This window comes from Bemisia tabaci, chromosome 1 (assembly GCF_918797505.1).
Source record: "Bemisia tabaci chromosome 1, PGI_BMITA_v3".
Classification (NCBI taxonomy): domain Eukaryota; kingdom Metazoa; phylum Arthropoda; class Insecta; order Hemiptera; family Aleyrodidae; genus Bemisia; species Bemisia tabaci.
In genome coordinates, this window is record NC_092793.1 from 87254913 (window position 1) to 87271444 (window position 16532).

Here is a 16532-nt window from a genome sequence, read left to right on the forward strand (position 1 = left end):
CATTCGTCGCCCGAGATGCAGTGACATCCAACAAAATAGACACCAAGTAATTTCATTACTGATGATTTAAAGTTTCTTCTCCTTTCAATTATTATCGGGAAAACGCAAAATAAGGACCAAAAAATAATTTAAAGAAATCGATACAAATTAAGATATTTTTTTTTGTATTACAATGGTACCAAAAAAATTGATTTTAAATTATTCTCTCTTTTTTGTCTATATTTTGTGTTTACCCGATAATAATGTTTAAGGGAGAGGAAACTTTAGGATTTATTTTGATGAAATTTACTTGGTGTCTATTTTGTCGGATATCACTGCATTTTGGGCGGCGAATGTTTATATTTTTAGCGTGGCAGTTCATCTTTACATGGAAATGTTTTTGGATGGAAATTATGGAGTTTTTCACTGAAGTTCACATATGGATAAAAAGAAAATAACGGTCGGATTCTTGAAGATACATTTTGTTTTCAATTGATGAGATGCATGAAAACTTTACGAAAGGTTGGTAGATTTTTGAGTAGCACTAAAAGTTATGCACAATATGTAACGTAGCTAATGCGAATATTGAAAATTGACTAAAAATTTGAGTTTCTCGTCGAAAAATACCCCCAAGCACAGAATTTCACGAAAACCGATGGAACGGGAGCAGAGATAGCATTTTAGGCCACATCCGCCGTCTTGGATTTGCGAATTTTGAAAATTTGACCAATATTTTGAGTTTCCCATGGAAAAATAACGCAGTAGTACATGAGATGTCCGATTACGAGCAAGATGAACTTGTCCAGTGAAATATACTCCTCTCGCCTTTATTCCTTTTCTTCTTGAGGACGAGGAAGAAAAAAAGGAAATGAGAAAACAGAAGAAGACAATAATAAAAAAGAAGTACTTCAAAGGAAAGAAATAGTAGATGAAGATGAGGTACAGGAAAAAGAAAGGGGATAAGAACAAGGAGAAGAGGAAGGGGAAAAAGAATAAGACGACACAATAATGCAAACATTGTGTGAAGCAGCGATGTTGCGAGGAACGTTCATATTAATAAACCTTCGTAATTCACTTGATAATTAGTTCAAAAAGATCGTCACAAAAACGGCACTCCCCTGTCCAAACAGGAAGAACCATTGGACTAGAAGTTTTCGATTAGTTGTTTCATCCAATTTTTAGATAATCAAATAATTGGTAATGGATTACTAATCGAATAGAATCAAAATTAAATCGTTAATTCGTATCCTTAGAAAACAAATTGAGGGCCGTTAAAAGAGGCTCTTTTTTTAAATTTTATCCTCCACCTTCCTCTTGCAAGATACTTAGACAGCTCCTCCTTCTTCTTGGAGATAAACTTCTCTAATTGGGGGGGGGGGGGGGGGGAGGGCAAGGAAAAGAACGTGCCAGAGCACTCAATGGTTTACAGTCTGCCTGAGAAAGATGCAGGAAGATTAATTTATTTAATAGGGCTTTCTTATAATCTTTAGAATGATGAAATCAAGTATGAAAAAGTTCAGATACTATTCTTATTATGATACACTTTTTCCATTAGACTGAAATTCTTCTTCCCTGGTACATATTTGTTTTTCGACGGAATATGGCCAAAAATCTTTTGTTCTCCCATAGAGTATTCACATTTGAAACTTTAGACTATTGCACAAAGCTAGGTTTCAACTTCCAGAACTCTCACAATTTTAGCTTTGACATAACTTCAATTGCAGAATTCGAGCAGACGCCTGGTAAGTCTAACTGGAATTTCGGGTACACAGCTGTTTCTTTGGCCTACTGTATGTTTATTAGGTCGCTGATTCCGAATCTCCAGTTTTTTACACCCGTCAGGTGTGTATTCGCCGCCATATTGAAAAAACGGCCTAAAAAGGCCTTTTTTGCGGTTCTTTTTACAAAATTACAGCTTCGGACAGGACCACTGAGCGGCCGGTCGGCGCTCAGTGGGCCTCTAAAATAGCGCTGCGGAGCTGTAATTTTAAAAACGTAAATTATTTGGAAGTATCTGCAATTTCTGAACTCAGCGACCCTCAAGAGTCCTTTATAAAGCATTTTGCGCAGTTTGAACATTCAATCTGATCTAATAACAGTCAAATCCGACTTTTTTGCGCGCAAAAATCGGTCGGCGCGCGTTGAGCGGAAACTTCAATCGATCATAACTCCGGAACCGTTTGGTTCCCCAGCTTAATGGACCACTCGTTGGATGCGGAAAAAGACGAACAATTTAAAAAACTGGTTTTGGTTCAAATAAAAAATTGAGATCTTTGTAAATTTTTCGTTTAAAAGAAATTTTCTGGACCTAAAAACTGGAAAAAAGCACATATGTTGACTTAAAAATGTGATATCGGGATTTCGACCTTTAGAATCGTAAAGTATGCAATTATAGACGATTCTTCGTCCAAACCGGACCTCGATATCTTTCTTTGTTCAAGAGATATCGAGGTTCACAGGTTTTGACTTCCACCCCCCCTAGCTCCCCCCCAAAATTTTTTGGGGGTCTGAAAATTTGGGAAAAGAAGCGCTCAAGTATGAGTAATCAATAGACAAAGTCTGAAGAACTTCCAGAGGGGGGGGGGGGGGCGAAAAAAGCCGTTTTTGCATCAAGCTCTTTCATCAGCTATTCGAAACATTAACAAAATCCGGAATTTTTCTCATGCTCTCTCAATATTTTAAAATACCGCTCAAAATGGCGGCAAATTCACACCAAATACATGTAAGGAAACTTCAGACTCGGATTTAGCGATTCAAAAACATGGGGCAGGCCAAAAAAGAAACTGGGTGCCCGAAATTCCAGGTAGCCTCATTTTTAGCTACCAGGTGCCTGGACTAAATTTTCACATACGTTTTTGATACCATGTGGAAAATAATGATAATACCACGAAAAATGGAGTTTTTGTATTTCGATTTATCAGTAGGAAATAATCGATTAAACATCTAATAGAAATTTTAACAATCAATTCAATAATCGAGTCGAAAGACATCCGATTAAACCGTCAATTAATTGCCAATCAAAAACCTCTACATCAGACCGTATTTCATGTTGATCCTGTTAATAGGTTGTTTTGCTTCCACAGATGGGCAAACGTCAGAAAGCCACAGAAAACTGAGCCTGAGGTTTTTGAAACGTCGTATCTCTCTAGATGATGAATTCAAGAACATCAGTCACCAAGACTGCTGTCTTTCTAAAGTCACTGAATCATCACATCAATATCCTATTCGATCAGCTAAGGTGTTTTTCTGCTTGTGAGCAAATGTTGAAAGTCGCATAAAACTGACTACATACTCATGTTTTTAAAACGTCATATCGCACTTGGTATCTTGTTCAAAAACATCAGACACAGAGGAGGCTCTTCTCTGAATCTTGAAGAATTATCATGCCAATTTTCAGCATAATCCGTCGAGTACTGAGTATTTCTGTCACAAATAGGAAAACACAAAATGTCAGAGAAAACTGCAAAAACTAGTCTCTGTTTCATGACCTTAAAAACGTCATATCTCCGTTGATAACAAGTTTTGAAACATCCGACACCAAAAGGTATGGTTTTTGAATCTTGAAAAATCATCACGCCAAATTTAAGCATGATCCTTCGAGTAGTTTTTCTGCTACAGGTGAGCAAAAGTTGAAAAGTGGCGAAAATCGGCAATTCCTATTATTTTTGGCACAGTTACAGCGTCGACCGACGCTTATCGGCTTATAGCCCCGTGTGTGTGTGGTTGCTGCAGGGGTGGTTGACGGCGTTTTCTGGGCATCTTACTTTAGGCTTTGCTCAGTTGTGACACTTATCTTTATACATAATTTCTGTACGAATAAAACTTTTCTGACAAATGATTACAGAAACTATAATCGGTTGTCAAAAAAGTTTTATTTGTATAGAAATTAAGTGTTCATAGTGCCGATAAAGTGTCAAAAATTGTGCAGTATGCTACAACATAGTGACTTATCTTTATACTTCAAGCTTGGCGGGGAGATCTGCCGATCTGAGTGATAATAGGAAGGAATGGAGTCCCTGAGTTTTGAGTGAAATTGAAAAAAATGTCATAGTACCTATTTGAAATGGAGACTTAAATTTCAAGCCTTTGATGTAGAGACCAAAAATTTCCCATTTGTTGCCTGACTCCAACTCCCACTTTGAAGGAAAAGAATAATTTTCGGCATTAAAGGTGATTCAATGGCCAGTCCAGTTGCGAATCTGAGATATGAGATCAAGCCACCTTCGAGCAAGAAGTACGAATTTCGAAAAGCCTTTATTACACGTCCCCAGGGACGAAGATGGACATTTCAAGGACAGAGGAGGCAAACTTTTCAATATTTCCCTACGTTTGCTTGTTTTATGTTAGCTCCCTCGGCTTCCATCGACCTTCCGTCAGGATTACAAAAAATTATGGTTGAAAATCGTGAGGAAGGGCTCAGTATCAAATCTAGAAAGCTTCATGGCTGATGCAATGCATTCAAATAAATGGAAGAGGAGTCCATACTGATTACTTTATCACTAATTATTCAAACGATTTCTTCACTATTTTAATCTTGAAGTTGGGCTCAAATTTAAATTGCTCTTACGTTCAAAATTTTCAGGTTGAGAAAAATCTACAAACAAAATATCACACTGAGCAAGAGGTAGCAAAAGTATGTACCTTTTCAGAGGGATCAATAACAGCTATGGCTTGCATAACAATAATTTAAACAATTATAATTAAAATATACATTATTGAATAAAATAAATCAAACTGTGCGGAAAAATTGCTGAGAGCTGCCCTCAACATCAAACTCATCTGTTGGAAATACTACAAAAAGTGTTGTTTGAGCTCCTCAAAAACTAAATCTACTTGTAGGTTTTCTTCTCAAAAAAATCATGAAATCGCAGAGATTTCCAGTTTTTTCAGGGACAAATCTTGTGGCAAACTAAAATCCAATTATACCGTTAAAAAGCTCTTGCTCCTGGCTTTTTAACGGTCTAAGTATCTCAAATGAACAAAGCCTAAGGTAACATGCACAGAAAACGCTGTCAACCACCTCTTCAGCAACCACACACACGCAGTGTAAGCAACGGAGATAGGACGTTTTTATGGTAAGGAAACACAGACCAATTTTGTGCTCATTTTGATGTGCGCCCAAACATCCAGATAGGCAAGTGACAACTACGTAGAAGTTCTGTAAATATCGTCTGATTTGATTCTGATCATACCATACCTAAGTAATAATCGATTGTTGAATTGAAGATGTTTGTTTCTCTTTGGGCTTGAACCTCCCAAATACAGGGTACATAAATTACATACTCTAGAGGTACATAAATTGTTAGATTTTTTATTTTATTCAATGTTTTTAAATTTCTATCCAATTCCACTTCCAGTTTCTGGTCTTCTTGAAGTGAAAAAAACTTAATCTCTTCAAGTCTTACAAAGCGGACTGGCCTGAAGGCTTAGGCAGCAATCACCTCCCTCTTTTGGCTGACGTCATTCCTCAAAAGGACTCCACAGAGCACCCTTTAAACAGATTTTTGGGGCCCCCCTTGGAAATTTCTATGAAATCTTGCAGAGGCTCTTAGGGTCTCTCTTAAACCATACCTCCTTATTTTCATCATGAGAGACCCCCAATCCTCTTCTGAGCGGTGCTCAGCTTTTTTTTTTTTTTTACCAATTTCAAATAGCCTATTAGCTAATCCCACGCTTACTACCCCAGCCCCAGATGACCATTGTCTGAGACCATCAAACTCAGATCACCTGGCCAGGAATCGAACCTGGGACCTCTTGGTCATAGGGCCCAGCGCTACAACCACTACACCACAGGGTGCCGGCAAAACAGGAGCCGACAGGAGCTCCGGGAAAATTTGGAGCCAATCTGCCCCTGCTGGTCTAGTCAGCGGAGTAGTGAACTTTGACTTCTTTTTCTGAGCATAACACTCAAAAAAGGTGGGACAAAACACAGATATTGCCGTAAAATTGGGTATTTCGCAATAAAATTGGACAATTGGCCAATAGGGAAATCAGAAAAATGGCCGTGAGGCAAAAATGCTGGAATAAGTCAAATGCAGTGTTCTGCCTTCCCCAGCCATGCACCAAATGCGCCTAAAAATTAGGGGGGGGGGGGCCCACCGTGGCGCATAAAAAATTTGACAGATTAAACTCGCAATCCGGAAGTAGCGGTAGTGATGAAGCGCTCTCTATACGCACCGTTCGCAGCATCGTCATGGCCCGTATGAAAAAATTTAATTTGGCTCCTGAAAAATAGTAGATGGCTCCTACAAATTGGGCTTTCCGGCTGAGGTGGCTCCTAAATTTAAGGGGGAAGGCAGTGGTCAAATGTTCTGAGTCTTTGAACTTCTGACGCCCCTGTAATTGTTCATGTGCAATTTTCTCTCTTGCTTGCAAATCATGGGTGACTTTGATTCGCCTGTGATCCCCTGCTTGACAGAGAGTGCACAGTAATTCCAGCAACCAAAAGAAACTGATAAAACTGGCGCATTCATAATTTAACTTATATTTCACATAAAAACCTTCAACTGATTTTGACATATGGCCATCTACGTAAGAAATCTTTTCCCCCTTCAGCTCTGGTAATCATTAAATACTCAGCCCTTCTCTGGATTTGCTTCATCAGATCACACACATTTGTAACACCTCTAGTCACGAGCGCCATTTCAGGTTTTCGCAGGGCCAGGAAGGATAGTGATGGGATTAGTTTTTGTTTTTGTCTGCTCAGCTTCTTCAGTACCTTGGAAGCAGCAAATGCGCCTCTTCCAAACTCCCTTAAACAATTTTTCCGCCTCTATGTCCCTTCCCCACGGCGTCAAGCAGTTTTCCTTGGCTCAACTCCAAGATGCAGGGCTGGGTAAAGGCCCGGCCTACCCCCCTCAATTGTCGCCTCTACTTTCAGTCTTGAAACTTCACTAACCCATCCATTTTTGATTGGGTTTTCTGCTCTTCCGATAAAGTTAAAAGAAGAAAATGGGCAATCCATGAAATTATCAATTCATTCACAATTTACGGAGCAGATTGGGTGTTGTGGTAGGGTTTATGATGCTTAGATCAACCTCTGTACAGAAAATAATTCCTCTCTATGTAACACTTAACAATGATTGGGCTGGAAAACTTAAGAGAACACATAATTTTACGGCATAGCATGAAGTCCGACTTCATCATCAACCCGAGCATTCCAAAATGAGATTAGGCTCTACACACGCGTAGTACCTAGTTTGATCATGATGGTGATGAATGACGAGAGCAAAACTGATTTGGTTTAAAATTCATCCAGACGGATTTCTCCTTTAAAGAAACCTTGATGGAATGATCCATGTACAAAATACCATTATCCTTGGCTGAAAATTCAAATAGTGAGAAACAGAGGCAGATATAGTAACACAAAACTTAGGTTTACTTAACTCATGGTTGCAGAAATACAGGGCAGAAAGAGGTCAAATCCAAGCTGATGAAATTTAACAAGAGGCTCGTGGAAGAATGTAAACATTCTAACATGAATTGGGAGGAAAAAGTAGCAATTGGTAATAAAAGCAACTACCACCCAGCAGAATGCTTTAACATAATTTGGGGCAGAGAGGAAGAAAGAGACGAGGTGTTGGGAGAGAGTCCATTTCACCCATGCTTGAACCTTCGGGGCAAACGAAATGCTTAAATTGAAAATAGATTTACGTACAGACCATTGAGCGCTCGAACACATCAGAAAGAAAGGAAAATGGTTAAAGAACCTAAAATAGGCAATGGAATAACAGGGGTGCAGAGCGACTTTGATTTGATGGAACTTGCATTTTTACTGATAAACTTGTGATAAACAAAGGATGTAAACAAAGATAAACATAAACTAACCTGGAAACTTGTCATCAGGACTTGAGTTCATTGTAAGATTATCCTGAAACAACGAAGCGGACAAAAATAAGATAGCTCTTAAAGGAGAAAGGTTCCACTTGAATGATGGGAATAGAAACTGAAAAATTTTCACATACTCATAAAATGCTTGGTGGAAGCGAAAATCTTATTTTGTGATAGAGAGGTTTTAGACGAATGATCAGACGGATTCCTGAAAAGAGAGGAAAAGTTCTATCACAGATCGACGTACGGCAGAATTCCCCACATACGTTGGATTTAGAAAAATTCGCAATTAGACGCCATGTTGCTGAGGACTTAAAAAATTTTACGGTTCACTGAGAAGGGAAGAGAAGGGGGCCGTGGTTAAAAGGCTGTCAAAGATCCTTCCAAGAGATTAAGAGGCGTGGGGATGGATGTGATATTGTGATATTGAACCAATTTCACTCACATTAGCAGAAATAGAATCTTCAACTTCACCTGAGTCTGCCATTCTACTGGAATGAATTTGGGTACAACGGCCGTCAACTACAACATAGGATAGTAAAGCTAACGCCAATAGAAGGGACACTCGCGTAAGCGGCCGTGGTGACTCTCGCCTGCTGTATCCAGGTTTGGTTAGGTCCCGTTGCCCTATACTCATAGAGTACAATAGAGTCGCAAAGTACTGGAGCGGCGATGAAGCCAATCCATGAACAGGCGTTTCCGAGCCGCGTGTGCTCCGAAAATAGTGAACCATTTGTGAACCCAACGGCATTTTGTAACACGGCGGCTTATGGAGAAATCAAGAACTGCTTGTGTTTTTTAGGTATTTTATAATTCAATCAGCATTAATTTTTGCAAATTTTGCTATTTAAAGGTAGTCAAAGCCATAATGAATCCATTGATGTATATTACTCCTGGATAATATTCATATTGGGATTTAATTTCGGACTTATGCCAAGTGTGAACCAACCGGCATTTCTTATCACGGCGGCTTACGGGAAAAGCAACGACTGCCCGTGTTTTTTCGACATTTTTTAATTTCATCGATATTAATTTGTGCAAATTTTGCTATAATTAGATAGTCAAAGTCATAATGAATCCATTGATGTATATTACTCCTGGATAAAATTCATATAGGAATTTAATTTCTGACTTATACCAAGTGTGAACCAACCGGCATTTTTTTACACGGTGGCTTATGGAGAAATCAAGGACTGCTTGTATTTTTTCCACTTTTTTTAATTCCATCGGTATTAATTTGTACATATTTTGCTTTAAATAGATATCCAAAGCCATAAGGAATCCATTAATGTATGTTACTCCTGCAGGATAATATTCATATATGGACTCAATTTCAGACTTATTACCGGCCTACTTATTTTAGCTGGTTCAGCTATGTTTATGCGAGCCTCTTAACCTAACTTCAATCGAAACCTGAGTTTGAAACCAAGGTTCAAATCACGGCATAAACGATACGGAACTAACGAAATGTAGGTTTCCGAAATTTGTGTTTGAAACCTTATTTTACACTAAAGACTAGGTTTTCGCACTCCGCATAAACGAACCGGAGGTTGAAATTAGTTGAAATTCGACTTCAAATGCGATTTTCAGGTGCGCGATCGGCAATATGGCGGATTTATTATCATACCGTTCGTAAACAACTGGTGCTTATCCCACGATTTAGCTTTAATTTTGCCATTATTCAACATTTTTTACAATCATAATTTTACTATAATTGTTGCTTAAGCACTTTTACGTGATTCCTTCAGTTATATGTGGCTTACTTATCCTTATTTAGCTAAACGTAGGACGTTATTTTCTAGTGAAGGTGTTTAGTGTCAGATGGAATCCAGGCTTATTACTGCTTTTTCAGATTATTCTTGCAACTCTAATCAACATTTTATGACTACAGAAGCAAAGCAAGCAAAGAGCTTTACAGGCTACAATTGAGTAATAGCCTTACCCACCAGTTCATCATCTGCGGAGAACTTTTTTACTGCATCCGCACGATTTGCCTAGGATTTCAAGATAAGGCACCCTGCTTCCCTTTAAGTAGTGCACCGAATTTTTTCATTTCAATCTACCGATTAAATCTAAAATCTGATCCAATCAGAGCTGCATAGCTCTTGAATTTGTGTGTTATCCGTGTACGTATTTCCTGATTGTCCTACTGGAAGTGTGACTCCAGCCACAACCGTGACCTGCTGACTTATTTCTTTGATCCAATCTCTAGTAAATGATGACTCAAATTCTGAAGCCATCATTTATTGAAACTAGTTCAAAGTTATTGCTCCAAAGTATCGTCACTCTTCTCATACTGATGCAGAAGGAAGGAGATTCTTCGGTGAGTGCTCTGTGATCCAAGATTTTCAATTTGAGATAAGAATAAGGTTTTTATTGAGGCGTGTAACAATTTTTGGTCGTTGAACCACTTGTCATAATTGAGCTTTGGCGTTAGAGATGCATCAACTGTGGAAAGTGGCTCTGCCTGTGCAAAAATATCTTGTGACAGCAGTGAATGTTAGTAAATGCGCTTTACAGATAGACTGAGAGCTCCAGATTCCAATCTACCTGTATAATTAAATTCAGAAGGATTTTTGAATTGAGTTCATATCGAATCTCAGTGGGAGAATAATATACAGTGTAAGCGAAAGAATATCAATGGTAAGGTTGGGTTGGTGTCTTAGGTTAGTGAAATGCAATGGCAGGTTCTGAAATCTTGTTTTTCAGTTGCTCTTTACATGAGTCACCTTTGAAAATCAAGTTTAAGAAAAACACACATAGGTAGGCAAACAGTGGTAGGTAGCTTGCCTATTTTCTTCCTGTCTTGCTCATGGACTCGGAGAGCAGTCGGAAAGAGGGGTGAGAAACAGGATTTCAGCGCGTGTCTCTGGGAATGTGGAAATTCAAAATTTGTGAAGCGTCACCAGTTTGTTGAGATTGTCACCGTCCGTTGCCTCAAGAGGATTTAGACGCTTCTGCTTCAGCGATACATTGTTGACCTATCAATATCTGCTTATTTTGATCATATCTTGAAGGAGGAATTCCCATAAGTATATCCCGATTCTTTATTTGTTTCACTACAATAATGGCAGACATACAATCTTTACAACAGCATGGAGTGAAGGTGCGGTGCTTTACTGGATTAGCACTCCTACACTTTCAATGCCTATATCTACCTATTGTAAGATCATTAGAAGCTCAATAAACAATATGATGAATTTCTGCGCCTGCCACAATTATTTTTAACATCACTAAAATTACCTATGGCAACTTTTCTGAACTCAGAATATAAGCTCGAGCATGATTTGGAGGGTTGTTGAGATTAGGTATTCATTCAATTTTAAAGATGAACGTAAAATGATTAAACATCTACTGTCATTTTTCCAACTGTTGCTCAGAAAGTCAGTAAAGGCTTTTCTAGTGAAGATGAAGCCTCCGCTTATATATTGTGGAAAAATTGAACATACACAGGATAAAAGAGTAATACCTAATAATTTATTGAATCAATTCATAGTGGAAAAATGAAGTATAGCTTGTGAAAATGGCGCCAACATGAAATTCAAGTTCAATCGAAAATATGCGCATAAACAGCGCCAAAATCGGAAAGTTTGATTTCCCGCGGAAGTCGGGTTACAGCGCCCGCATAAACCCGACGGAGGAAACTTGCATTACAAACTCGGGTTTCGTGAAACCCCGGTTTCGAGCCTCGCATAAACGTAGCTAATAGCTATGTTTATGCGAGCCTCTTAACCTAACTTCAATCGAAACCTGAGTTTGAAACCAAGGTTCAAATCACGGCATAAACGATACGGAACTAACGAAATGTAGGTTACCGAAATTTGTGTTTGAAACCTTATTTTACACTAAAGACTAGGTTTTCGCACTCCGCATAAACGAACCGGAGGTTGAAATTAGTTGAAATTCGACTTCAAATGCGATTTTCAGGTGCGCGATCGGCAATATGGCGGATTTATTATCATACCGTTCGTAAACAACTGGTGCTTATCCCACGATTTAGCTTTAATTTTGCCATTATTCAACATTTTTTACAACCATAATTTTACTATAATTGTTTCTGAAGCACTTTTGCGTGATTCCTTCAGTTATATGTGGCTTATTTATCATTATTTAGCTAAACGTAGGACGTTATTTTCTAGTGAAGGTGTTTAGTGTCAGATGGAATCCAGGCTTATTACTGCTTTTTCAGATTATTCTTGCAACTCTAATCAACATTTTATGACTACAGAAGCAAAGCAAGCAAAGAGCTTTACAGGCTACAATTGAGTAATAGCCTTACCTACCAGTTCATCATCTGCGGAGAACTTTTTTACCGTATCCACACGATTTGCCTAGGATTTCAAGATAAGGCACCCTGCTTCCCTTTAAGTAGTGCACCGAATTTTTTCATTTCAATCTACCGATTAAATCTAAAATCTGATCCAATCAGAGCTGCATAGCTCTTGAATTTGTGTGTTATCCGTGTATCTATTTCCTGGTTGTCCTACTGGAAGTGTGACTCCAGCCACAACCGTGACCTGCTGACTTATTTCTTTGATCCAATCTCTAGTAAATGATGACTCAAATTCTGAAGCCATCATTTATTGAAACTAGTTCAAAGTTATTGCTCCAAAGTATCGTCACTCTTCTCATACTGATGCAGAAGGAAGGAGATTCTTCGGTGAGTGCTCTGTGATCCAAGATTTTCAATTTGAGATAAGAATAAGGTTTTTATTGAGGCGTGTAACAATTTTTGGTCGTTGAACCACTTGTCATAATTGAGCTTTGGCGTTAGAGATGCATCAACTGTGGAAAGTGGCTCTGCCTGTGCAAAAATATCTTGTGACAGCAGTGAATGTTAGTAAATGCGCTTTACAGATAGACTGAGAGCTCCAGATTCCAATCTACCTGAATAATTAAATTCAGAAGGATTTTTGAATTGAGTTCATATCGAATCTCAGTGGGAGAATAATATACAGTGTAAGCGAAAGAATATCAATGGTAAGGTTGGGTTGGTGTCTTAGGTTAGTGAAATGCAATGGCAGGTTCTGAAATCTTGTTTTTCAGTTGCTCTTTACATGAGTCACCTTTGAAAATCAAGTTTAAGAAAAACACACATAGGTAGGCAAACAGTGGTAGGTAGCTTGCCTATTTTCTTCCTGTCTTGCTCATGGACTCGGAGAGCAGTCGGAAAGAGGGGTGAGAAACAGGATTTCAGCGCGTGTCTCTGGGAATGTGGAAATTCAAAATTTGTGAAGCGTCACCAGTTTGTTGAGATTGTCACCGTCCGTTGCCTCAAGAGGATTTAGACGCTTCTGCTTCAGCGATACATTGTTGACCTATCAATATCTGCTTATTTTGATCATATCTTGAAGGAGGAATTCCCATAAGTATATCCCGATTCTTTATTTGTTTCACTACAATAATGGCAGACATACAATCTTTACGACAGCATGGAGTGAAGGTGCGGTGCTTTACTGGATTAGCACTCCTACACTTTCAATGCCTATATCTACCTATTGTAAGATCATTAGAAGCTCAATCAACAACATGATGAATTTCTGCGCCTGCCATAATTATTTTTAACATCACTAAAAATTACCTATGGCAACTTTTCTGAACTCAGAATATAAGCTCGAGCATGATTTGGAGGGTTGTTGAGATTAGGTATTCATTCAATTTTAAAGATGAACGTAAAATGATTAAACATCTACTGTCATTTTTCCAACTGTTGCTCAGAAAGTCAGTAAAGGCTTTTCTAGTGAAGATGAAGCCTCCGCTTATATATTGTGGAAAAATTGAACATACACAGGATAAAAGAGTAATACCTAATAATTTATTGAATCAATTCATAGTGGAAAAATGAAGTATAGCTTGTGAAAATGGCGCCAACATGAAATTCAAGTTCAATCGAAAATATGCGCATAAACAGCGCCAAAATCGGAAAGTTTGATTTCCCGCGAAGTCGGGTTACAGCGCCCGCATAAACCCGACGGAGGAAACTTGCATTACAAACTCGGGTTTCGTGAAACCCCGGTTTCGAGCCTCGCATAAACGTAGCTAGTGTGTGTCTAGCCGACGAACGGAGCCGAGTCGGGACTGTCGGGAGTGGGGAGCGCTGCCCGAGTCTCTGCGTATGCGTCATCGCTAGTCGCCGCACACTAGTCTCCGGGGAACTCTACAAAACAGCCTCGAAAAGTGACTTCATGGGCGATCCAGTACTTTGCGACTCTATTGTACTCTATGGTTTGAACTGCGCGCCAGATCGGGGTCCCACTAGTACGTCATCAATATGGCTGGATGTACCAACCTCCTTTTAATCAACCTTGGGAAACCCCCAAAAAATCAACTTAAAAACGCCCCAAAATTTGGATTTTCATAACGATCACTCACAACTTTCTACCTGTGCTCTACTACCGTTTGAAAGTCGGGAGTGGGGAGCGCTGAGCGCAAGTCTCTGCGCATGCGTCATCGCTAGTCGCCGCACACTAGTCTCCGGAGCACTGGACAAAACAGCCTCCAAAGGTGGCCTCATCGGCGCTCCAGTACATTGCGACTCTATTGTACTCTATGGATTCAATAGTGTCTTTGGAATCGTTGCTGAATTTTGCACGTCACGCCCACGCGCAAAATTCAGACATCGGACCACAGAAGAAAGCCTATATATTCTGTGATCGGACTAATGACTCCCACATTCAGCGTGTGATTCCGGCATTAGCGCTGACTCCACTTGTCAAAATGGAACCTCAAAATGGCTCAACGTTGGGACTTGATCCGATTGATGAGTATTGCAACTCAAAATAGAGCGGTGCGACTCTATTTTGTTCAACAGCCATCGCAATCAGACAACGATGGAAACATAACCCTCGTAGAGCAAGGTACACTCTACTACAGGTATGGACAAATGGAATTTTAGAAAGTCGTCAAAACGCGTAGATTTGACAGCGTCGAGAGTACGACTGCGAATGGCATGTGCGGCAAATGGACGGTACGACTTCATACGTCACTCGATCGCCGATTTTCTCAGCGCTGCCACTTCGGCACCCCGTTTGTCCATACCTGTAGTAGAGTGTACCTTGCTCGTAGAGTACCTATATTGAGAGAGTATGGCCACTGGAGTTACCACCTCTGATTGGCTCAGCCATCTTAGGCTGAATGGATCCCTTAGGACCCAAAAATGGCGGATGCCATAAAGTTAATCTAATGCAAAATGATTCAAAATGTAGTTGTCTTTGCTTATCGTAACGAGAACTTTACCCAAATGCACTATTGCGACTTTTTTACATATTTTTAGGGCTAATCGTGTGCAATTTTCGAGAAAAATGATCTTAGATGTAGTAAGGTTGGCAGCAAGCGCGGTTGGTGATAACCGTCAAAAGTTGGCAAAGACCCCCCTCCCATCCTCAGAAACCAAAACAAAGCACCGCCATTTTTGGGTCCTAAGCCATGGACCAAGAGAATAATATTATAATAGAATAATAATATAAGAATATTCTCTTGGTCCATGCCTAAGCCTCTCCATGGGACCCAGTGGCCATACTCTCTCTCTAAACCCTCGCAGCTCATTGCGACGTTTCTGGAACGCGCGTATGGTGAGGAGAGTACAAAATACAGCAACCAGAACTTCATAATTTTCCATTTTTATTTTGTTTTCACTTACACTGCTCCTGCACTAAATATTTATTTGGTTTGAGGTTATGTGAACTCCAAGCACAACAATGCTGCCAAGGTACACTCTACTACAGGTATGGACAAACGGGGTGCCGAAGTGGCAGCGCTGAGAAAATCGGCGATCGAGTGACGTATGAAGTCGTACCGTCCATTTGCCGCGTATGTCTTCGCAGTTGTACTCTCGATGCTGTCAAATCTACGCGTTTTGACGACTTTCTAAAATTCCATTTGTCCATACGTGTAGTAGAGTGTACCTTGCAATGCTGCTGGACCCATAGAGTACAATAGAGTCGCAAAGTACTGGAGCGCCGATGAAGCCAATCCATGAACAGGCGTTACTGAGAGTCAAGACATTATAGCTATGTTTAGCGAGCCTCTTAACCTAACTTCAGTAGCTACGTTTATGCGAGGCTCGAAACCGGGGTTTCACGAAACCCGAGTTTGTAATGCAAGTTTCCTCCGTCGGGTTTATGCGGGCGCTGTAACCCGACTTTCGCGGGAAATCAAACTTTCCGATTTTGGCGCTGTTTATGCGCATATTTTCGATTGAACTTGAATTTCATGTTGGCGCCATTTTCACAAGCTATACTTCATTTTTCCACTATGAATTGATTCAATAAATTATTAGGTATTACTCTTTTATCCTGTGTATGTTCAATTTTTCCACAATATATAAGCGGAGGCTTCATCTTCACTAGAAAAGCCTTTACTGACTTTCTGAGCAACAGTTGGAAAAATGACAGTAGATGTTTAATCATTTTACGTTCATCTTTAAAATTGAATGAATACCTAATCTCAACAACCCTCCAAATCATGCTCGAGCTTACATTCTGAGTTCAGAAAAGTTGCCATAGGTAATTTTAGTGATGTTAAAAATAATTGTGGCAGGCGCAGTAATTCATCATATTGTTTATTGAGCTTCTAATGATCTTACAATAGGTAGATATAGGCATTGAAAGTGTAGGAGTGCTAATCCGCAAGCAAAGCACCGCACCTTCACTCCATGCTGTTGTAAAGATTGTATGTCTGCCATTATTGTAGTGAAACAAATAAAGAATCGCGATATACTTATG

At 39.5% G+C, this 16532-nt stretch overlaps 1 protein-coding gene across 4 annotated transcripts in view; it reads right to left on the reverse strand.

Moving 5' to 3' along the window:
- The window catches only part of Top1 (DNA topoisomerase 1), a 61239-nt gene extending 52664 nt beyond the window's left edge, over positions 1–8575 (reverse strand). Inside the window, exons 1-2 of one of the 4 annotated variants that reach the window (XM_072306364.1) lie at positions 8255–8575; positions 7807–7849 (exon numbers count right to left, since the gene is read on the reverse strand). In XM_072306364.1, coding sequence (XP_072162465.1) covers positions 7807–7849; positions 8255–8560 — 349 coding nt within the window. In that variant the 5' untranslated portion in view covers positions 8561–8575. Of the gene's footprint in view, positions 1–7636; positions 7763–7806; positions 7850–7943; positions 8158–8254 lie in introns of those variants that run through there. The other 3 variants (XM_072306365.1, XM_072306366.1, XM_072306367.1) reach the window with 3 other exon arrangements.
- Positions 8576–16532: the final 7957 nt, after the last annotated feature.